Raw genomic sequence first — 22619 nt, forward strand, 5'->3', positions numbered from 1 at the left:
TCCCAATTCGGGGAGCCTTAAAACCGACTAGAAGAGAATGGAGGATAGGGAGAGTCTTCAAAGTTCTCGTACTCTGTGAAGTTGACTAGAAAGTTTTCATCCTTGGTATTCAGACCACACCACTCTCAAAATACTTGGCGTTACATTTATCCACATATTTAGGCCTACAGTTCAGCTCATCGTATAGCTATCTGGCTTTATTGCGAACTGATTTAACTGCACTGAAGTGAGGTAGAAGATGTTGCACATAATATAGCCCAGTGTGTAAACTCAGACCGTTTGTTATTCACTCGAGCTGTTATTGTACTTGGATACCCCTGGTATTCGGACGTTTGTCTAAAATGAACCCTCAACTCTATTCTACGTGCACGTAAAGGACTCAAATGACGTCGACCTAGCAATTACACTAAGGGCAGTGTTCACACTTGAGGATTTGTGGACACAGAGTTAATAACCTAATTATACACTATTGATAACTCAAGGCTAGCCGACATAGAATTCTGAATTAGCCTAAATTGTTTGGCTAGCCTACTGGTATTTAGGCCTACCTCTCATCTTCATGTGAATAGAATCGCAATTTAAAAGCGAGGAAAGTAGGCTAGCCATCCAAGTAAATTAATTGAATTTTTTTATCATTCCAAATATTGTTTTTACAAAGTGTAATACACGTGTTATCTAGTTAAAGCAATGCATTGAGGGGTATTCTCGTTCATATTCTTCAATCACAAACTTCAATCTTACTGACAATGCTTTATTTGTTGGTATTTGTATGGTTTATGTGTTTTGTTTACCTGTTAGATAGCCTACCCTCACATACAGAATATAGAGTAAATTGTAAGCCTAGCTAAAGAACAACTTTGCTTTAAGTGAAATGCACGTGTTGCAACAATTTTCATTTTTATGTGCAGTCAACAATGAACATATGAGTGATTCTACAATGTAAATGGTGTCATTGGCAGTACAATAAGGCTTTAAGTGGGCCGTAAACACAGAAAGTGAAAGGAGATGCATCATTAAAAGCACCAGTACATCTGTGTCACATCCATGTCACATACTATAAAGAGCATGATCATCACAGGTTGCCATTATATATAATCCTGCATTATTTGCACCAATTTGAAATGTGCCTGATCTTAAACATAAACTGAAATTTGTTGTCAGGAGCCAAGAACAGAAAAGACAGAAGAGAAGAGTTGAAGTCCAAGCACACATCGTGTTTTCACAGGATGTCAACACGAGCAAAGGACTGGTCAGTGCCCAAATTGTTTTCCACAAAGACCTCATATTTTCCAGCATCTGAACGCTGTGCGTTTTTTATGGTCAGGATGGTGTTGGTGTCCCCGATGTCATAGAATATTCTGTGAACACACAGAACACACAAACATATTGTTGTGAATTGCAGGCAAAATCAATGAAATTGCAGCTGTGTTTTGATTGTACTTTGATTAAGTAAACATAAATCCATTAACAACAAATCATCTGCATTTCCACTGATATGACCTTGAAAACAAAATACAAAAAAAAAAAGATTCCACTGAAATAAAGATATCCAGTTTTGGACCCAAACGTTTCATGTATGCATCACACAGTAGGGTGTAATCCTTTGGACAGTAAATGTTAAAGTTAAAGGACATGCTGTGAGTGTGCTGGAACACTTGCTTTCCTGGAAACTGTCCAGTTCAGGGAGCAGAGGCCATGTGTGTGTTCCGCTTATGCGCTTGACCAACCAGCTCACTCCTCAGCTCCACCCACTTTCAACCCACGGTTTGCACGTTTCGCATGCTCTGCTAAGTATGCCACAATGTCCTAAAGGCTAATGGGCTAACCGGCAGGCACACTGAAAGGCTGCATGGCAGATATACACTACTCACAAAAAGTTAGGGATATTCGGCTTTTGGGTGAAATTTCAGGATGAACCTAAAATCCACTATAACCTTTACAGGTGAACTGAATGTGACCTTCACTAAACTTTTGAATGTGCATGTCCAACAGTTCAATGTTACAGTACTTTATGCACTGAAACATTAAATTTCACCCGAAAGCCAGATATCCCTATCTTTTTGTAAGTAGTGTATCGTCTATCTGTTATCCCATGTTTATTAATATGAATTAGGTATTTGCTATATATTCAGTCATGTAGATGCTTTTATCCAAAGTGCATCAGAGTACACATTTTTTTAAAGCTGCCTCTGCCTTTAAACTTAGCTACAGGGCCTCAAACAAACCAAAATGAGTAAGGGGTAGTGCAGACGAACATGCATAGCCAGCTGACAGCAGGATTGTTAATTTACAATCTACATATGTCTCAAAACATTGGTGGAGACTCTTAAAGATCCAGAGCAATTAGTGATGCCATGGCGCTTACCTGTCATCCTCCTCAATATCTTCACCATCCTTGAGCCAACCGACATCTGGAGGGGGCTCCCCAGCAATATCTGCCTTGAGCACCACTGTGGTCCCTTTCTTGGCTTTTACACTATCCGGGCCTTTAGTTACCTTAGCAGGAACTGTAGAGGTGAAAAAGATGTTACAGCCTCAGCCTTATGTTCTTTGGGTTTTGTTCTGAAATACTGCGATGACAGACCACAACATTTGCTGAGCTCACCCTCTATTAAAATACAAGCAGATCCAGACGTCATGCCAAAGGGGTTCTTGATGGTCACTGTGTATTTGCCCAAGTCGGCCAAGACACCATCACGTACCACCAGTGCCACCACGTCCAGGCCCTCAAACACATATCGGTACTTGGGTCCGTCTTTCAGCTCTGCTCCATCTTTTGACCAGACAATGAAGGGGTCAGGGAAAGCGCTGACCCGACACTCCAGCTTGGCTGCACTGCCTTCCAGAAGAACAACGTCCTTCAGCTCCTGCAAGAACTTAGGGGGGCCTTTCTCCCTAAGCTCCTTACGTGATCTGGGCATAGGCATTAATCAAAACATTGGGTGATGGGATGCAAGTAGTATAATTTAGACCACTGATCATGGTGCGTTGTGTCATTAGACAAAACTAAAACTGAAAACATTTTTTCAGCTTTTGCAACTCAGAAAGCTATTCCTTAGAAGATTTTTTGGAATGCCACCCATTTTTTGCTATCATTCTATTATTTTCATATATGAACAAATTATGTGTAACTATATAGATGTGGTTTACCTATGGCCTCGGTATGAAGCCTGGATCCGAATAGCTGCCTCCTGGACCTGAGGGTCCTTTATGTCAAGAGTGCACCCAGGAGGGGGTGCAGCCTTGGCCTTGGACATCTAGTGGACACACACACACACACACACACGCCACGGGAGGTAGATACTGTGTGAGACTAGGAGTGCTGAGAGACCATCTGTCATTCACTAATATGAGTCTTGGGCTCATCAGTGTTCCATTTAATCCATCTTGAAAACCAGTGTGATAACAGAACAAGGCAAATTTTAATTACACAGCATGAAAATAACTGTTTTAACTAATCCTGCTTTAATAAATTGGCTACATTATAAACAAAATAAATGTAAAGGAACTATTCAAAAGCCCTCACATCTCATAACCATTGGTAAAAACTATTAATTAAAAAAAATTTTTTAACGAGAAACAAAGCTCTTTTCACTAATCTGTACTGTAAAGTACAATGTCATCAGGCCAAAACCACTTACCCTGGAGAGGTTATCTTAGATGTCGACTCACCCAGAAAGATGGAGAGTGAGTGTGTCCACCCCTCTGACCAGAACTTTATAAATGGGGGGCCACCCTTGGTCAGACGGTGGAGGAGGCCTGCCAAATTCCAAGATGGCATTTTTCCCCATCTTTGGACCTTGGTTTCTTTGGGGCCTGCTCTGGTGTGGCCTGACTGATAAAAGATGAGCTCCAAATGCTGCCGAGGAGCCGGGCCGGGCCTTATATAGCCTTCCTTCATCAAATGCCCCCGAGGACGGGCAGGAGAGTGAGGTCTAATGGTGAGTAATTGGGGGTTTGGGCCGGAGGCTCAGGGTGTGGTAGGGGCGGAGGTGAAACGTGAGTGCTCCCTGATGAGCAAAGTATGTCAGGTGGGCACCTCAGGGAAACCCAGGGTAGATTTGGGTTGGCCCTAAATGACCATGGGCTATGCATGAGCTAATGGTCCACTCAGGGATGCTTAAAACCAGTTGTGCTCAGTTCATATGGAACTGTCACTGGAAAGACTGCCTCATTGCTCCTGTTTAGTTCTTATCCATGTGGCCGAGGCCCTTCTCATGCAATCTTTTATCTTTGACATGAAGCCTAAAGTAAGTTTTACAACAGTAAGTATGTATCTTGGGTCATGCTTAATCTCCCCAACAAATTAACACCAGATACTCTGAATTTATCCATGAGCAAATGTATGTAGGTAGGCCCTGAGCTATCAGACTCCAAAAGACCTCTTACTTTTAAATATATAACATGATTATATGATGCTTGTTTTTGGCAACATTTAAAGACCATCATCACACACATCAGCAACAAAATAATAAAGAGTGTCATAAGAATAACACATTTCACAGTTGAAATGGATCGTACCATAAACTGTTAACCTAATAAGGTTAGTGAGTATATATACTTTTTTGACCCAATCGTGAATTAGTGAAACACAGCACACAGTGAACACACAGTGAGGTGAAGCACACACTAATCCCGGCGCAGTGAGCTGCCTGCTACAATGGCGGCGCTCGGGGAGCAGTGAGGTGTTAGGTGCCTTGCTCAAGGGCACTTCAGCCGCGGCCCACTGGTCGGAGCTCGAACCGGCAACCCTCCGGTTACAAGTCCAGAGTGCTAACCAGTAGGCCACGGCTGCCCCTAATGTCATTTAATTGGGGCAATACATCATTGTATAAAGTCTGTACACTTCATTGCTCTGTTCATATGATCATAATCCAATTTAAAGGTGAATGATTAAATTAGAGAAAAACACATCAGTAATGAAACGTAAGTGTATATTTCTTAAGTGTATAACTTGATAAAGGTTGAGTTTATTTAATGGATGGTAATGTTTTTCCAACACTCATTTCACACTACTGCAAAATAACCAAATAACTTCCACATGTGCCACTGTGTTAGTGCAACATTATGCAATCCAGAAATAAAAGCTTTATTCAGATTCACATTAAAGGGGTTGTTTAGCATGATAAAGGAACAAAAAAAATCACACACAAAAATAAATAATACAAAACCATATTCACAACCACAAACTCTTGATTGGGCATTTGAGTGATAAATTATTTTATTTATTGTTTCATCAGCCATACTGTTCACTTCAGAGAATTCTAGCTATTAGTTAGATATAACTTTACACCCATTTGCTTGTCTCATTCAATAAATTACAAGTCATGAAAAAATGTACTGAAACTAAAATGTGTGACGGTGTGCTTGTAATTTGCGTTCACCGTCTGGACATCGCAGTATACTGTATCAGAACATTGCTGCATTACAGGGAATTCAATATGAACAGCTTTGGTATCACACAAACTGCTTTAGCTTCAGTCTAAGGATGGGATGAAGGATAGAAATGTTTCAGTGCACTCTCCTGGTCATTGCACAAGAAACTCTTAAAGGGGATGGAGTCAATGCCTATCAAACGTTGTAATAGAAAAATAATATTAGTGAGAATATTAAAGAATATTAATCTGGTCTTCTTTGTAGTCTTGTCTTGTTTTTATCCCATCATGGTCTGATTGGATAACCTAACCACAATGTTTTCTCAACTGATAACACTCCTAATTTTGCCAAATATCCTTATAGTTTCAAAGCTGTGACTTGAAATTTTTTTTATTTTGAAAATATATTATTATATATTTTCTCTCTGTAACACGGACAACTTCATTGGTATCAGAATTCAGTGGGATGGAAATAGATTGTTTTGAAATGTTCGCTTCAGTAAAGGGACACTTTAGTGGGCCGAGATATCAATTACATCTATTTGGGATTGACTTTCATTCACTTTACAGAAAAAATGTGTTGATTCATAAAATTGTAATGTTAACATACTCACTGAACCTACACATAAATAATACTAAAATGAAATAATCCCAAGGTTTAAATTCATTCTTAAAAATTCTGGTGAATTACACATGAAAAGTATTATTTACTGCTTCATGACATTTTGGATTGAACAATTTCCAAAGACATCAATTTCACAATGTAAAATATGTTTAAGAATTCTGAGAACTTGCAAATTGTGTAAGTAACTATGAGAACTCTGTCAGGATGCCAGAAACACTTGCAATTCAACAGGTGCAATTAAACATTTGCTGGCATGGTTTAGATTTAATGAACAAATGTACAATATATTTAAATTAAATTATATTACTATGTTAAGCTATGATTAAGATAAAAGTGCAAGCATAACAGGAAAAGAATAACATGAAAAAAGATGCAATATTTGCTGTCTCTTTTCTTAACAGCAGGACAATGTGTGCACAGTCAAGAGAGGACATCCTGTTTATATTTGAAGTCCATGAAAGGGCTTTGAAATGACATTCAACAAAACAGCTGTTGTGACATGAACATGTTTATATGAAATGTGTCAATGTTTAAAAATGTGAAATTAAATGGGTGTCTTGCACCTGTGGGCTACAGACAAAAAAACCCATTTAACCACAACGCTGACTTTTGCAAACACTGTGTGTGGTCAATGTCCAGGCAACAATTTCTACATACACACACTGTCAGCAAAATTATTTGTGTGTAGATTCAACACACTACAAGTCACATGAGGTTCGCCTGTGAGTCAGCATCAACACAGCAACTCAGGCAGGCTCAAGACTGTGGGCAACCATTCAGAGACAGGACTGCTAATATCTTATACGACAATACCTCCAAACATAAAAAAAATAAAATAATTGAGATATTTCTCATTTCCAATTTTTTTTGGCTAAATCAATTTACCGAAATGTTTTAATTTTTTTCAAGAACAGTGAGTTAGCTCCACTAACATCGTTATGTAAAAGACAACAACATCGTTTTCATTAGCACATAAAATGTTCATTCATCAGATTTTTTTAATCAGTTTTATGAAGCATTTAGCAAAGAAAAGAATGTTTCGGTGATTTTCATTTAACTTTCAGCAACCTTTTATGTAAGATGTGATGACGAACAAATGTCTTGACATCATTTTGACTAATTTTAGTCTCTAGCAGTACACTGTATTTAAGAGATCTTAACGGCCAAATGTCCCCTTACACAACTGCGAGAATTTAGAGTGCCCGTTCATCGTAAGTCAACATTCAGTATTTAGATATGTCACTGCTATGACAATTACTTGTAATAAAAGAGTATCTTAAGGTCATAAAAACTATCAGAAAAAAAGACATACACCATATTCTTCACAAATTGCAAGGCCCCCGCTCAACCTAAGGGGACAAAACAGAATTACACATTGACACATTTTCTTATGCTTTTGATTTTCTTGCAAATAGTCATCTACTTATTAGTGTTTTTCTTTTGATAAATGAGTTTGTGAGAAAATACTGTTACTGGGCTCTACCTTGATAGGTCCAGAAATCCCTCAAAGAAGGACACATCAACTGTGAACAGTTAGTAAAGCTTTGTCAAAAAAGTTGAGTGAATAGAAGAATGTCAAGAGAACCAGGGAGAAGGAAGGAGGCAGGGGTTAGGGTCAAGGACAAAGATCCAAGACAATGAACACTAAACCACTGAGCATGCTGCCAACCGCCAAAAGAGATAAAAAAAGACATTGAGAGCCGGTGCGTTATTACTGTCCGGTTGTGTGAGATGCTGAGTTCTCAGTGTTCAGTGTTGCTTTCAGGGTCTCACCTAGGAGTGGACCTCTCGGTGGTGGAGTGAGCAGGAGCTGGGTACTTGGAGCCTGGCGCCCTCAAGCCTGGTGTGCTTACATTATTACATAAACAGGTGGCCCATCCAGGCTCTACCAGGACTGTCCTCCCCCCTGGGAGAGAGAGAAGGGGCCCTGGGGTGCCTCTCGGCCCAGCCAGCCTCCTTTGAGGGGACCCTGGCAGGCTTCTTTCTTGTGGCCCCCGAGTCCCTCCTTCTGTGCAGATAAGTTGGAGGAGGTCACTGGGTGACGGGAGTAGTGGGCGTAGTGGGGGTGGTGGGCGAGCTCTGGTAGGAGCGCAGGAGGACCTTGTGCTTGGTGGCCGCGCCGGTGCGGAGCTGCTGTTGCTGGACCAGGAGCTCCTTGAGGCGCGTGGTGGTGAAGGTGAGGGTCTGTCGCCGCAGACGCATCAGATAGGCATCCTGCAGCCAGGCGTTGTTGTAGCAGTCCTTGATCGTGGGTCGGGCCCTGGTGGAGAATACGAACACAACACAAGTGGAGGTGATACATATGGCCACAATGCTGGCCTACCAAAGGACCAGAAGTCGAAGTAAATTAGAATCATTATGACTATGGTTATAATGTGTGTGTTTTTGTGTGTGTTCTGTAGCTACATGAAAGAGAGCTGATTTTCTTTTAACATATGATAAGCACAAATTTGAAAAATGAATTTCACATCTTGTCTCAAGTAGAGTTTGGTTCCAAAATGCAATATCCTCCATTTTACTGAATTTTCATAAATCATTTTTGTACATTTTGTTTTCTAAGAAGAACTGTAATTCGGTATTCGGTATCCACTACTTTTTAATGTTTTTAAAAATGGAGATATAGTGTTTTGGAACCAAACTCTTTACAATTTATTAAATATTTACAAATAAAAAATATTCTGTGAGAAAATGTGGCACCTTTCAGATAAATATTTGTGTTTTAGACACTTAAAAAGTGTTACTGACCAAGGGTAGCTGCACAGAATCTTCTTGAGGAACAGAGAGGCACTTTGAGAAACATTCTGGTAGAGCTTGCCGAGGTCAAACTTAGCGGCCAGGATCCTGGCTTCTGTCTCGGCCTGATCAATCGGCATGTCGTCCGTAAAAGGCAACTTCCCACTGAGCCTAAACACATCAGATACAGTTATACAACTCCTATACAGTATATTCTACAGTTTTCATAAACTGTGTAAAATGCAAAAGAAACAGGGTATTCATGGTAAAGAAATACATATTTGAATTCTTCAGACAGGCAACAACATTGTGCTATGTTTTCATGTCAAAGAGAAAGAACATATTACAAGACAAGGAGGGATAACTATAACTGGATGCAATAATATTAATATTAATATACTAAATGTGCGTCTTTGTAACAAACTATAAAGATAACTCGGATACGATATAGAGGGAATGCACGGACAGCAGACTGTATAAACTCTTAACACAGACTCGCACCTACAAAACACAATGGGCCAAATGGATAATTTTCTTCTCAAAAACACATTTTGTTAAATATATTACTAACACATCTTTCTCTGCACACACTAACTTTACCAAAACACTGGAAATCTGACTCAAAATGAAATTATTCTGTCAAAGTAAGAATTGTAAGAAAAGTAAAAGTTGTTTTCACTTCACAAGGTACATGCAGTCAATCAAAGTACACCAGGTTTCAAAATACTGGCTATTGTTGACATAACAAAAACTACATAGACTTTTATGTTTCAGTTTTACAGGTGCCATTTTTACACTAAATTTCTTTGTTGGGAACTGTATGTCTACATGTTATGTTCACATTCAAAAGTATTCCAGTAAAAAGCAAATCATTTTTTTCCCTTTATACTGTTTACTACAGGAGGTACAGTTGAAATACTGTTTACAGTATGATAAAACAGAAAATGTTTTACAGTACAGTGAACAAAATATCCATGAAACACACAAGATTATTCTTAACAAAAAAACAACAGCAAAAAAGCCAGATAAAAAGGGGGGAACTAAAAAAAAAGCACAAAATTACTGTATCTAATCTCTGCGATCTTCAGGGTTAGGCCACATGTTTTCATCAACATCGCATTGATTACATGGTCAATGATAGTGGCACGAATTTCATTACTGACAACTGTTGTTCAGCCTTTGGAATGCCACCACCACGCATTCTTACACCTCTACCTTGCCCTCTCTTTGGGCCTGCTCTTCTCCCTGACCCTGCTCCTCTCACTGCTCCTGCATTTCTCACTGCATCTCTCACTGCTCCTGCATCTCTCACTGCACCTCTCACTGGGCCTGCTCTTCTCCCTGGGCCCCTTGCTATTACTCTTCCTCGTCCAGACATTACAGTGTTTGTCTTTCTTTGCTAAATTTGGAATCAGCTGGGGTTGGCCCAATTTACCCAACATAAATCAGTTGTGTGTCAATTATTCAATTCACCCCATCCCCAACACACACACTTACATCATCACTGTCATCACCTCACATACATACAGCACATTGCTAGCTACAGTAAGCCTCCTCTACATACTTGCTGCACACTGCCCCCCCTCCCTACATACACAGCACATTGTCTTCAGGATCTTCTCCAACACACATCCTCTACATACTTACAGCACACTGCCCCCACCTACCCACACACACACTACACACACACACAGTCACTGCTCCACTCCCCTCCCGCCCACACACACATCTTCACTGTCATCACTCACATACATCATACATAAAGTACTCTGCTTGCAATAGTAAGTCCCTTCACCATACTTACAGCACATTATTTAATCAGGAAGAAATAGGTTGGACAAACCTATTTGTACAAACAAGCGTTTGTCCAAAGGTTGGACAAACGCTTGTTAGCGACTGAAAAAAACTGTAATTCATCTTTTTGCCACTCAGTGATAGTAACCAAGATGACTTGTGCGCATAGTGAACATTATATCTTCAGAACTTGTTGCCATGGAAGTAAATTATACATTCATGATTAGATATTTGTTGTGGTTTGATTTAGTCATCCATTTTCCTTTCTCGCTCCGACCCGCGACAGCAACTTACTTAGTCTAAATTATAAGCGATGCAACATGCTCAGAGTGCGGCAGAATTGTTGTTTGCCCTATTACAGTTTTTTTCAGTCGCTAACAAGCGTTTGTCCAACCAGTTGTCACATTTTCAAAACTCTAAATACAGTTAGCACAGCATCGGTCTTTTGTGGCCATACCATTCACACATTTCATGTCGTTTTCACACAATATGCAGTCAGTGAACACATTTCCACAATGCTTACATTTTCTTAACAGACAAGCTATACCTCCCAACAAAATGATGGATTGTTTTTGCAGTATTTAAGAATGTTAACACACAACATCCCACAATAGCAAAAACAATATTCCAAACCTTAGATACAGTATAAAAACCTCTGCTTCTGCAATGATATCAAAAACAATATATCTCAGCTGATAATAAACAAACAATTGAATAATTGACACACAACTGATTTATGTTGGGTAAATTGGGCCAACCACAGCTGATTCCAGTCTGGCTTAGACTCAGTGGCAGGGGTTATTTTTTTCTATTACATTGACACGTATACAGTAAAAGGAGGACTTTGAGGAGTGATGTTTTTAGAAACAGAAACAGACAAACACTGTAATGTCTGGATGAGGAAGAGTAAGAGCAAGGGGCCCAGGGAGAAGAGCAGGCCCAGTGAGAGGTGCAGTGAGAGATGCAGGAGCAGTGAGAGATGCAGTGAGAGATGCAGGAGCAGTGAGAGGAGCAGGGCCAGGGAGAAGAGCAGGCCCAAAGAGAGGGCAAGGTAGAGGTGTAAGAATGCGTGGTGGTGGCATTCCAAAGGTTGCAAGAACTGTTGTCAGTGATGAAATTCGTGTCACTATCATTGACCATGTAATCAATGAGATGTTGATGAAAACATGTGGCCTAACCCTGAAGATCGCAGATTTTGTGCTTTTTTTAGTCCCCCCTCCCTTTTATCTGGGCTTTTTGCTGTTGTTTTTTTTTTGTTCAGAATGCTCTTGTGTGTTTCATGGATATTTTGTTGTTAACTGTAAGCAATACTGTAAAACTTTTTCTGTTCTGTCATACTGTAAACAGTATTTCTACTGTACCTCCTGTAGTAAACATTAAAGGAAAAAATAAACTGATTTGCTTTTTACTGGAATGCTTTTGAACAGGGCCGGAGTGGGGCCACTTTTCAGCCCGGGAGTTTCAGGCCCAAGACCGGCCCACGTTTTCCATAGTGGTGGAAATTGGATAAATGAAGCAACATTTCAGCTCTTACTATCCTGTAGTTTTTATTAGTACCATGGTTCAACAAATGTGTAAAGGTTATATTAATTCACTTCAACTGAGAAGTTAACAAAAAATATTCCACTATTCCACAAGTTAACAAAAACAGAAAGAAAGAAAGACAGTAAGAAAGAAAGCCTTTGAAATGTAGCCTATCCCACACTTCCACAAAGAGGCATATTGAACTAATGTTTAGGCTCATGTTTTTTGCATGGGTAGGCTATATTTTTGTTTGGTGATTTAGAATACTCCTTTACTACACCCTCTTTTAAGCAAACAAGGCATATAGGTTCATCATGTAGCATAAATATTCTGCTCTTTCTTACATTAAATAACTTTAATTTATCCTCTCTACTTGTCCCTGTAGTCATGGCCTCTTCGTCACTAATTTCGGGCTCATCATCTTTTTAGTGGTCGACTGGTTGATCTGCTGCTCAGAGGCTACAATTTTTACCGCATAGGCCTACACAGATCAAACTTCAGTTTTGTTATTAATATTTGCATACTGCAAAGTCTATGAATCGGATACAAAAGGCTAATATTTTAAGAAATGTAATATGTTGCTTGCAAATAGCTTGACAACGCTACAAACGTCCAATATTAGCCCAATAACTGCTAATAATCATTGCCTATAGGCTATCTCTCTTTACCAGTTTCCACTTTTGTCTGTAGGCCTAATCTAGAAGCTTGGCACATTTAGCAGCATCTACCTGGCCGTTTTAGTCCCTCCTGGCCTCTTTCTACCATCCATCCTTCCTGACGCTTATGGCTACTGTAGGGCCGGCCCGGCTATCCGTATCTGAGAAAACGTTTTGGAAAAGACGGGCTATAAGGACCCAACCAACTCTTTTTGGGAGGGGAGAACTCCCTCACAAGGTAGGCTACAACCCATGCAGAGGCAACGGTGCCATGCACAGAATGCGGAACGTGTAGCCTACTTTAAGAGAAGTTAGACTAACGTGACAAATGTAAATATTTTTTTCCTCGACCGGCCCAAAAGTGAAGCGGCCCACCGGAAATTGCATGGAAATACCTGTAAAACTGAAACATAAAAGTCTATGCAGTTTTTGTAATGTCAACAATAGCCAGTATTTTGAAACCTGGTGTACTTTGATTGAATGCATGTACCTTGTGAAGTGAAAACAAGTGTCATTCTTTGACAGAGTAATTTAATTTTGAGTCAGATTTCCAGTGTTTTGGTAAAGTTAGTGTGTGCAGAGAAATATGTGTTAGTAATATATTTAACAAAATGTGTTTTTGAGAAGGAAATTATCCATTTGGCCAATTGTGTTTTCTAGGTGTGAGTCTGTGTTAAGAGTTTAGAAAAAGTATCTGAAGTATGGGTAAGCGCTTGTTAGCGATTGAAGAAAACTGTTTTACGTGCCATCAAAATGATTTTGGAAACGTTATTTTAAGGTAAAAAAATCTTAAAATGGTTGTTTAAATGGGCCGTGGTGTTGACCAACATATTCATGATGGATATTGACTGTGAAACAAACAACATGTGATGGTGGGACTGTGGTATCAACAAAAGATCAATTTGCTTTGAATCCTCTGAGATACATATACTGCAGATGCTTTAGCAGCAGGAGAGCCAAGAAGAGGAAGAGGAAGAAGAAGAAGAAGAGGAGGAAGAAGAGAGGAGAGCGAGGGTGGCACTCGACTCAGTACTCACATGATGTAGGTTAGGACGCCTACACTCCAGATGTCAGCTGGCGGCCCCACCACATCCCCTTTCAGCATCTCAGGAGCTTTCACAGAGAGCAGCCCGGGATCCACAGGAGCAATTACAGTGGAGAGATGAGAGGGGAAAGCATTTGCCCCACAGGAGCAATTACAGTGGAGAGATGAGAGGGGAAAGTATTTGCCCCACAGGAGCAAATACAGTGGAGAGATGAGAGGGGAAAGCATTTGCCCCACAGGAGCAAAGGGGAGAGATGAGAGGGAAAAGCATTTGCCCCACAGGAGCAAAGGGGAGAGAAATGACTGTTTAGTTAGGAGGGTGATAAACAAAAATGCCTTGTGAAATTGAAAGAAACATATTGTTGGGAAGATTTAGATTTAGAAAAGAACCATAAGCCTCAACATGTTTTGAGTGTACATTTTGAAATAGATAACTATGTACTGTGCTTGTTTGGGAAGAACCCATGTATATTTATAGTAATCCTAAAGCGTTCAACTGCATCTGTATTCTGACAATGGCATACATGAACGGTCCCTCATCCTTCTCCGCAGGATAAAACACACACACACACACAAACACGCACACTGAATAAAACACATGTATAATCTTCCCCTCTTTCACACACACAAACCCAAAATAGGCACCAATACACACTCACACACCAACATGAGTCCAACCATAAAAAAAAAAAAAAACAGATCGACATCTAAGACATTCGTAACACATTACAACCACATCAGTTAGGAAAATCAGATTCTTACACACAACTATAAGCTATAAACTATAAGTCCAACTACATAAGACACAGGCCATAATAAACCACTACTACTCACACATGTAGTCCAGGGTTCCCAGTGGTGGGTTGAACTGTTTCAGGAAGAGGGGGTTGAAGGTCTGAGCAGAGCCAAAGTCAATGATCTTCACCACGTTCATGTGCGTCACGATGATATTGTCTGGCTTGATGTCCAGGTGCAGGATTCGCCGATTATGAAGGTAGTCGAGACCCTGCAGTATCTGGACGACATAGGCCACCACATCGTCTTCAGAGTAGCGGAACCTGTTTAGCAAGCAAACAAACACTTCACTGTCAGAAATGTTGCATAAGAGAGACACAGAGCACAAGTGATCTGGTGCAAGATACAGCTGAACCTTGTGTGTACAAAGCACAGGCCCAGACTAAGGGACAGTATTCATTCATTGTGGACTGTCACAACAGAACACTTTGGTGCCTCCTTACTGACCTGTCGATGAGGCTGTGGAGGATCTCCTTCCCCACACAACACTCGGAGATGAGGACCAGGTAGCGCGGCGTGACGTAGGCCTCGTGCAGGGCCATGATCTTGTCGTGGTGGAGGGACTTGAGGATGTCGTACTCCTGGAGCACAGACTTCTTGTTCTCTGGCTCGTACGGCACAATTTTGGCCATGAAGAGGTTGCCAGTGGCGTTCTCCCGGCACTCTCTGATCACGCCAAACCTACCCCTGTGAGGCGATTGGAAATAAGAACAGTGACCTTTTCAACACCTGCATCCTTATGACTTCAATAAGCTACACTTGTTTTTAGACTCTTTTGTGCAAGCTCTTGAACCTAAGAAAACACATGAATGTTGTTTGCGAATTAAGTTGCTTTTAAAGTAGGGAGCATTTGTACTTATACAGAAGATATTTTTCAGAAGAGCAACACCATAGAAGATAATATAATGTAAATGTAATATTATTTGTATTATTATATATTGTAATATATATATATATATATATATATATATATATATATATATATATATATATATATATATATATATATATATATATATAATGGTATATGCTGTCAGTGTCACTATAAGCATCTCCAGTAGTAGTATCTACCTGGCCTTCTCATCCATGAAGGTGTATGGTTTCTGCGGCACCCCCTGGCGCAACATGGACTCTCCAGGCTTTCCGGAGGGCACCCTGAGACTTGAAGGGGTGGCCCGACCTGAAGGTGTCATCCGTCCGCTGGGCGTCATACGGCCCTGGGTGCCTTCCACAACTGGGGTCAGGCTGGTCACCAACACAACAGGGGGCGAGAGGGCAGTGGAGAGGGTGGTGGGGGCCCCCTGTGCGGGTGAGGTGGTGCCGGCGGCAGAGGTGTACATCGGCACCGTCGAGATCGGCTTTCCAATGGCCTGCGGGGCTGAGACCAGTGGTGGTGGGGAGACAGGGGGAACTTTGGTCATGGGGGGGTACCACGTTGATCGGACTCTGTGGCTTGGGAAGGATCACAGGGGGCGAAGGTTTGGTGACAGCTTGCGATTTGGTGACGGCTGGGGCTTGTGATTTGGTGACGGCTGTCGCTTGTGATTTGGTGACGGCTGTCGCTTGCGGTTTGGTAACAGCTGACACTGTTGCCTGCGGTTGGGTGCTGGGGGGCGCGGGCTTGGCCATGGTGATGTTCAGGGTGCTCTTAGCTTTGGCAGTCGTGGTCGTGGTTGTGGTCGTGGCTTTGCCAGATGCTGGGGCCAGGGCGGGGGTGGGGGATGGCGTGGAGGTGGGAGCGGCGACCGCCTGCACAGGAGCAGTGGGCTTGCTGGGCTGGGCTGGAGCCGAGGGAGAAACAGGCTGGGTAGGAGCGGTGGAGGAGGGACCCGCAGGTTTGGTGGTGGCAGGTTTCAGGGGCACAGTCATGGAAGACGTGACCACCGTTGGTGCTGAAGGGACGGTCTTCACCACAACAGCTCCAGTGGATTTTGGAGTTTCTGTCAAAAATTGCAATAATATCACAACCATTTACGATTGTAGTCTAACAAAAATGTAAATATAAACAAACTAAGTGTATTGAACATAAATTGAGTATTTGGACAGTAGTTGTCCTACCTAACACATTTAAACTATTAGCTTCTAAGATAAGCTCTACACTCTGTTAGTGGGGATTTATGAGTAAAAATCCATTTGCAAATGCACCATACCTGCAGAGTCCAGGACCACCTTCTCTGAGAGGTTGCTGTAGGGTCCCTGTCCAGCTTTGTTCACACAGGCCACTCTGAACCGGGTGGCACCAGAGGCGGGCAGGTCAGTGACATTGAAGTAGCAGTCTGCCACACCAGTGGCCACCATGAGCCAGTTGGCCTCACCTAGAAGACAGGACAATTCATTGCAGTAAGTGAAAAATATTGCTGAAAAATATAACTAAAATACACCTACATTTTCTTCAGGCTTACTGCAAACATTTTACATTTTAGTAGGACACACTTTCATCACTGAACTTAGAATCTATGCTAGGGGAGGAATGGATCCTACTTAGCACAGAAACACAAATATTCAAGTATTACAGTATCTAACAGTAATAACCATTAAAATGACCAAGAGCTGAATCAAAATGTCTTTGTTTCCAAAGCATCTGGTCCCATGAAAACACTTCAGAAACATTTTGCCATTGGGATAGCAATACACATTGTAAAACTATCGTCACTATTTCAACTTGGCAACTGATCATTTTCCAGAAAAAAAATAAACATCATAGGAAAAGTGCAATACTCAAAATATCCAAATGGTGGTGCTAAAGAGTCAAACATGGTTACTGAGGTCCATCATGAAATGTGCAGCAACACTACAGTGAATAACACACACACCTTAGGGCAAACAGACTTATTATGGCTATAAAAAGAAATAAAAGTCAGTGGAAAAGAATCCAGGTGGTATATGGCCGAGGGAATGCAGGGGTCACCCACCCTCTGGTTTCCTCTCCAGGGAGTAGGTGCAGGGAGCCATAGTGTCCGAGGGTCTCCACACCACCAGAGCCGTGTTCTTGTAGCGCTGCGGAATCTCAGGGGTCCCCGGGCGGTTGGGAAGACCTGCAGGGATGGATCTCATTATCATCCAATCACATGCAATATGAGACCTGCAGGGATGGACATCATTATCATCTAATCACATACAATATGAGACCGGTTCATAAATACGATCACTCACTTAGTCTTTGAAATAGTCTATCTTGAACTTCAATAAATCCATTCATTCAACCCCCAGTCGTGCAAATTCCAAACACATTCTACTGGTCATCATTGGTGTACATAGAATGTTTTGTTAGAAACGTGGTAAATAAAATTCCAAATGCAGTACAGACTACACCATTATCTGCAGCTGACCATATCCATATCAGAATTTCCGAAAGTCATATGAGGACCCCTGCTGGGCTGTGTTGTCACCTTGCCTTTCTCACTGGCGTTCATCTCTCGTCAGAGGGCTTGATGCCTGAGCCCAGCTGTTGTTGCCTGATAACTAAGTTGGGGAGCTTCATGAGCCTGTGGCTCTAATCAGAGCATTAGCGAGGCTCCAACCGCCCTGGCTCTGCCCATGCCCACAAGCCCAATGCGTTGTGATCCTGGGTCCCACCCTCAGGCCGGCTGCTGGCGGCTGGGTGTGGAGACTGGAGAGGCAGGCGCTGTGTGAGGGCCTGTGGGCTTCCCCTCTTCATCCCTCCAGTTCCCCTCACTCTCACTCTATTCCTCTCTACCTCCCTTCCAGTCACAAAAGATTCAAATTCAACTCTGGGTAAAAGTGTGTACTGAATTCGTAAAATATAAACCTGCAGGTAAATACAAATGTGTTTTGGTAACATAAATAAGACTATGTAACCAAACCTACACAAACTTTGTTTGAATTAGTGAGGCTGAACTAACTCTCTCTCTCTCTTTTTCTCTCTCTCTCTGTCCTCTGTCTCTATGTCTCTCCTTCTGTCTCTCTCTCGCTCTCTCTCTCTGTCTCTCTCTCTCTCTCTCTGATCTGCTCATCCCCTCTCAGAACTCTGTAACCTGCGGGCGAGACTCACGGGCGAGGGAGAGGGTGCAGGAGCTGGTGACGGAGGCCAGTGGGTTGGTGGCCACGCACTCGTACAGCCCCGCGTCCTTCTTGGTGGTCTTCATGATCATCAGCAGCTGCCTCCCGTCGGGACAGGAGATCATGTTCATCCGCGCGTCGATCTCCAGCGGCTTCTTATCTGGGTAAAACAAGAAAACCCACAGCAATGTGAGCAGCTGCCACCACCAACTGGAGTGTGGTGACCTCCCTCTCGTGTGTTTTGGCTAATTCCAGTTTTGGTTGGGGCGTTCAGAAGCTTTGGCTTTGGTGTCTAAAATAGGCTTATGTTTACAGTTTAAAACTTGGCTTTGCTGCACCACAGGGGGATCTCAGTTTGAGGTGAAATTTTGCAAAACAAAGCATGCTTTAAGAAGCCAAACATAAACTGCTAAGCTGTGGTGATGTCAGCACAAAGCTTGCTGATAGACCGAGTATTTATTACTAAGTGCAGGATAGACACAATAAAGGGGACTCTTAGAAAATGCTAAGAGATGTGCAGAATCTGATGACACATTCACATTAATCTTTGGGGACACCTCTGCATAATCTCTTCTTTAGCCAAAATGCAGCCAAACTGCAGCACATTGAGGTGTCTGGGACCTTATGGATGTTAATGGATATTACTGGATTAAATCCAGATAGAATGCAATATAATATATGACATTTCTGAAACTCAGAAAAAGACTGATGAATTATTAAGGGTATGGCAAATGAACCCCAACAAGAGGAGTGCAGGAGGTTTCATAGGTAGGTTCAACATTGCATATGAATTACAAACATCCTGAAAGCTGATCCACTTGGTGCACTAGATGCAGACAAATCAATATTCATTCCGCAAGGAGGATAGTCTCCCTGTGCAGAAAACAAAACAGGCCTCTGAGCAAAGCAAATAAATAAAGTTCAGCTGCTGTCACCCACGCTGAGCTCCCCTCTTCCTGATGTGACAGGAGGAAGCTTACCTTTCCTCCACTGGATGTGTGGGTGGGGGCTGCCAGCAGGAAGGCAGCTCAGAGTAACTGGATCTCCCTCTAGGAGGACATGGTCCCTCAGCTTGATGTGGAACACAGGAGGGAAATCTGAGGGAGGGATGGAGAGAGAAGGGAAGACAGACAGAGAGAGAGAGGGATAGAGGGAAAGACAAAGAAAGAGAGAAAGAGGGAGAGGGAAAGAGAGAAAAACAAAGGACAGAAAGAGAGAGAGAGAGAGAGAGAGAGAGAGAGAGAGAGAAAAGAAATGGAGAGAGATGAGGCACTGAAGGTCTTATATAATGATATGCAATTAACTGGTGACATTCATTCTTCAATGTGCATGGTGCTTCCTCTTCATGATGTCTGCCCTGTACTGTATGAAAACACTGTGCTATATGAAGAAGCATGGTGGAGCATATGGCATTCCATTATCAGCAGCAGCCAGACGACCACGGCACCACATGAGCCTCATCACGGGAGACATTTCTAGTCGAAATGAGATTAAGCCGGCGCACCTGAGGTCAGCCGAGAATACTGGCGGGAGCGCGAGAGCGAGCCGTTCTCCCTGGCGATGGCGGTCGGGATGTCAGGCTGGGAGACCGTCTTGTCCCTCTTGCTTCTGCTCAAGCCCCATCTGTCCCACCTGGACCTCCGGTCAGTCTCAGCAGCCGCTAGAGAGGAAATGACAAACCAGCTTGCATGACATGCCAAAGCAGATGGAGGTGCATTTCTGAATTACATACCGGACATCCTTATGAGCCCTGAAAGTTGATTCTTTTTCAACAGTCTATGTTTTGTGATGAAACAATTTCATCGATGGGTATTAATCAGCCAAACACTTTACATCATTCAGTGTGTAACCTTGAAACCTAGTGTCCAGTATACTGATACGTAAGGGAATGTGTTCGTACCCTTGGCTGTGGCGTCGGACTGAACGCTGGACATGGACTCCAGCGACTCAGAGGAGGCCCCAGTGGAGGTACGGCGCAGGAGTGACAGGAAAGGCCTCCTGGTCACGCTGCCCTCCTCCTCCTGGGTCCTAGTCTTCCTCTCCTCCGAGTAGCTGCGGATCCGCATGGATATGCCGGCCACGGTGGAGCCGATCTTCTTGCGCATGGCCAGGACCGGAGACTCGGCGGACTTCTTGCTCTCTTGCTCTGCCGGGGTCTCCACCCCGCCATCCATCCTCACCATCTCCACCTCCTTCTTCTCCTGAGAGCCGCGGCGACCCAGGGCCCAGGAGAGCCTGCGCCTCGAGACGTGCTCGTCCTCCTTGGCCTTCTCCTCCTTTTCCTTGCGCTCCTCAGACGGTGTCCTCCTCAGGCGCATGGACAGCCTCCTCATGAAGCCCGGGTCCTTCTGGGCCTCGCGGAGATCCTGGACCGACTTGGACTTCTCCTCCAGCCTCTTGGGCACGAGCTCGAGCGGAGCCCCAACATCTCCAGGGCGGTAGACCTGCTCATCTGCGTCCTCGGCAGGCACCGCGACCGGCTTCTCCTCGGGCTTCTGCCAGGAGAGCTTTTTGAGGCTACGGGTCAAGGATGACTCACGCTTCTTGAAGCGAGCCTCAAAGACTTCCTCGGACGCAATGTCCTTGAAGTTGCCTCCGCCCGGCGTCGGGGTCTCCCTCATGGGAGAGCAGCGAGGCGTGGGTGTCTTTGGCGGACTCGGCTCCATGGCAGAAAGCTCCGGGGACGCGACCCTGGAGAAGACAGCCGGGTGCTCCCGGGTTTGGACAATAGAAGTCTCAGCAAACGCCGGTGTTGGTTCAGGGAACACGGGTGTGTAGACAGGCACTGATGGGGGGTATTGGGTAGGGCCTGGTGCAGCAGCGGTTCTGCCTGAACCGCTGGCTGGTGGGGCGGCTGGTGCAGCAATAGTCTGCATTATGCTGGCATAAGCCGACATTCTGCCGTCCGGGAGTACCACCCGACTTGGAGACGGCGTCATGTAGGTTGAGACGACTGAAGTCTGGGCTGTCGGGGGTGTTGGTGCCACCATGACAGGGGTGGAGAGTCCAGGGATATCTGGTGATCTAACTGGCGGGTGCACGTCCTCTTCATCCTTTCTTATAATATCAATCCCGGTCCCATACACTGTCCCTTCATCTTTATCCTCTTCTTCCTCCTCATCTACCTCTTCAATTTTTTCCTTTATCACACTTCTTTGGATCATACTAGGTGTGGAGGCCTTTTGGATCACCCTCGGAACGACCTCTACTGTTTCCGCTACTCTTGAGTCACCCGCATCTCCAGGTCTCTTATCACTTCCAGCCTCCGTTGTGGTCACCACTTCTGTTTCCATGGCCGTTTCCTCCTCCTGCTTAGTCTCCATCTTCTCAGTCCTCTCTTCCATCTTAGTCTCCATCCTCTCGATCATCTGTTCCAGCTTGCTCCCCTTCCTCTCAGGTTCGCTATTCTCCTTCCTGCTTGGCGATTCCTGACGCTCTGGTACCGGTGTGGAGGGTTTAGGGGTGATGGGCCGAGGCTCGGCGAGGCAAGACATGGACTCGGCCTCCTGCAGCCGGCGCTCCTCAATCTGAGCCAGCGGGATCTCCAGCGGGGCCCCCATGCGCCGGTGCAGCGGCATAGGCTCGACGTCGTCGCCCTGGCTGAAGGAGGCGCTCTTGCGGAGCACCTTGGTCTTGGGGACATCCTCCCGGGGGGACTCGCTGGACGCGGCTCTGACGAGTGGAGGGGCGCCCACGCGGCGGGTGTAGCGCCGGTCGTCGCCTATCCCCAGGGTGTCGATCAGCGGCCCGCGCAGGCCGCTCATCTTGTTGTCCACCATGCCGCCCCGGAGCAGCCGCTGCCGCATGAGCTCCAGCTTCAGGGCGTAGTCCTCCTGGCTCATCACCCCGGCCCCGGGACTAGGGCTCCTCCGCGGCAGCTCCATGGACACGGCCTTCTTGAGGACCCGCCTGCCGTCCTCGCCGCCCCCCTCTCTGGCGCCATCTTCTGGACTGATGCGGAGCGTCAGGGCGCTGTCAGCTGAGCCGCCCCGGCGCAGCTCGCCCCTCTTGCGGCTGGCCCCCTCGGGCTTGTCCGAGTCCATGCTGGAGCC

The 22619-nt window shown here is 44.0% G+C and overlaps 2 protein-coding genes across 2 annotated transcripts in view; both read right to left on the reverse strand.

The window, feature by feature from the left end:
• Positions 1–704: 704 nt before the first annotated feature.
• On the reverse strand, positions 705–3698 carry LOC125292491 (SPEG neighbor protein-like). The gene is made up of 5 exons (XM_048239815.1): positions 3642–3698; positions 3151–3257; positions 2606–2913; positions 2366–2507; positions 705–1358 (listed from the first exon to the last, which is right to left on the reverse strand). The coding sequence occupies exons 2-5, from the start codon at positions 3255–3257 to the stop codon at positions 1220–1222; spliced, it is 696 nt and encodes a 231-aa protein (XP_048095772.1). The 5' UTR covers positions 3642–3698; the 3' UTR covers positions 705–1219.
• A 1370-nt stretch (positions 3699–5068) lies between these two features.
• Positions 5069–22619, reverse strand: part of spegb (striated muscle enriched protein kinase b) — a gene marked incomplete at its 5' end in the record, with an annotated part of 20901 nt that continues 3350 nt past the window's right edge. The window contains 13 exon segments of the mRNA XM_048239686.1: positions 5069–8260; positions 8746–8904; positions 13745–13820; positions 14587–14810; positions 14995–15234; positions 15619–15969; positions 15971–16487; positions 16698–16862; positions 17460–17582; positions 18560–18727; positions 19548–19664; positions 20072–20227; positions 20468–22619. The exon segment at positions 20468–22619 is cut by the window's right edge and continues 465 nt beyond it. Coding sequence (XP_048095643.1) covers positions 8032–8260; positions 8746–8904; positions 13745–13820; positions 14587–14810; positions 14995–15234; positions 15619–15969; positions 15971–16487; positions 16698–16862; positions 17460–17582; positions 18560–18727; positions 19548–19664; positions 20072–20227; positions 20468–22619 — 4677 coding nt within the window.

Source organism: Alosa alosa, chromosome 3 (assembly GCF_017589495.1).
Source record: "Alosa alosa isolate M-15738 ecotype Scorff River chromosome 3, AALO_Geno_1.1, whole genome shotgun sequence".
NCBI classification, from domain to species: domain Eukaryota; kingdom Metazoa; phylum Chordata; class Actinopteri; order Clupeiformes; family Clupeidae; genus Alosa; species Alosa alosa.

Excerpts from the sequence above, each read along its gene's own strand:
- LOC125292491 (XM_048239815.1), bottom strand. The coding sequence starts at position 3,257 with ATGTCCAAGGCCAAGGCTGCACCCCCTCCTGGGTGCACTCTTGACATA. Across the intron at positions 2,914-3,150 it reads GCTTCATACCGAGGCCATAG|ATCACGTAAGGAGCTTAGGG; the intron begins GTAAACCACATC and ends GCCTATGCCCAG. Across the intron at positions 2,508-2,605 it reads TGCTTGTATTTTAATAGAGG|TTCCTGCTAAGGTAACTAAA; the intron begins GTGAGCTCAGCA and ends TCACCTCTACAG.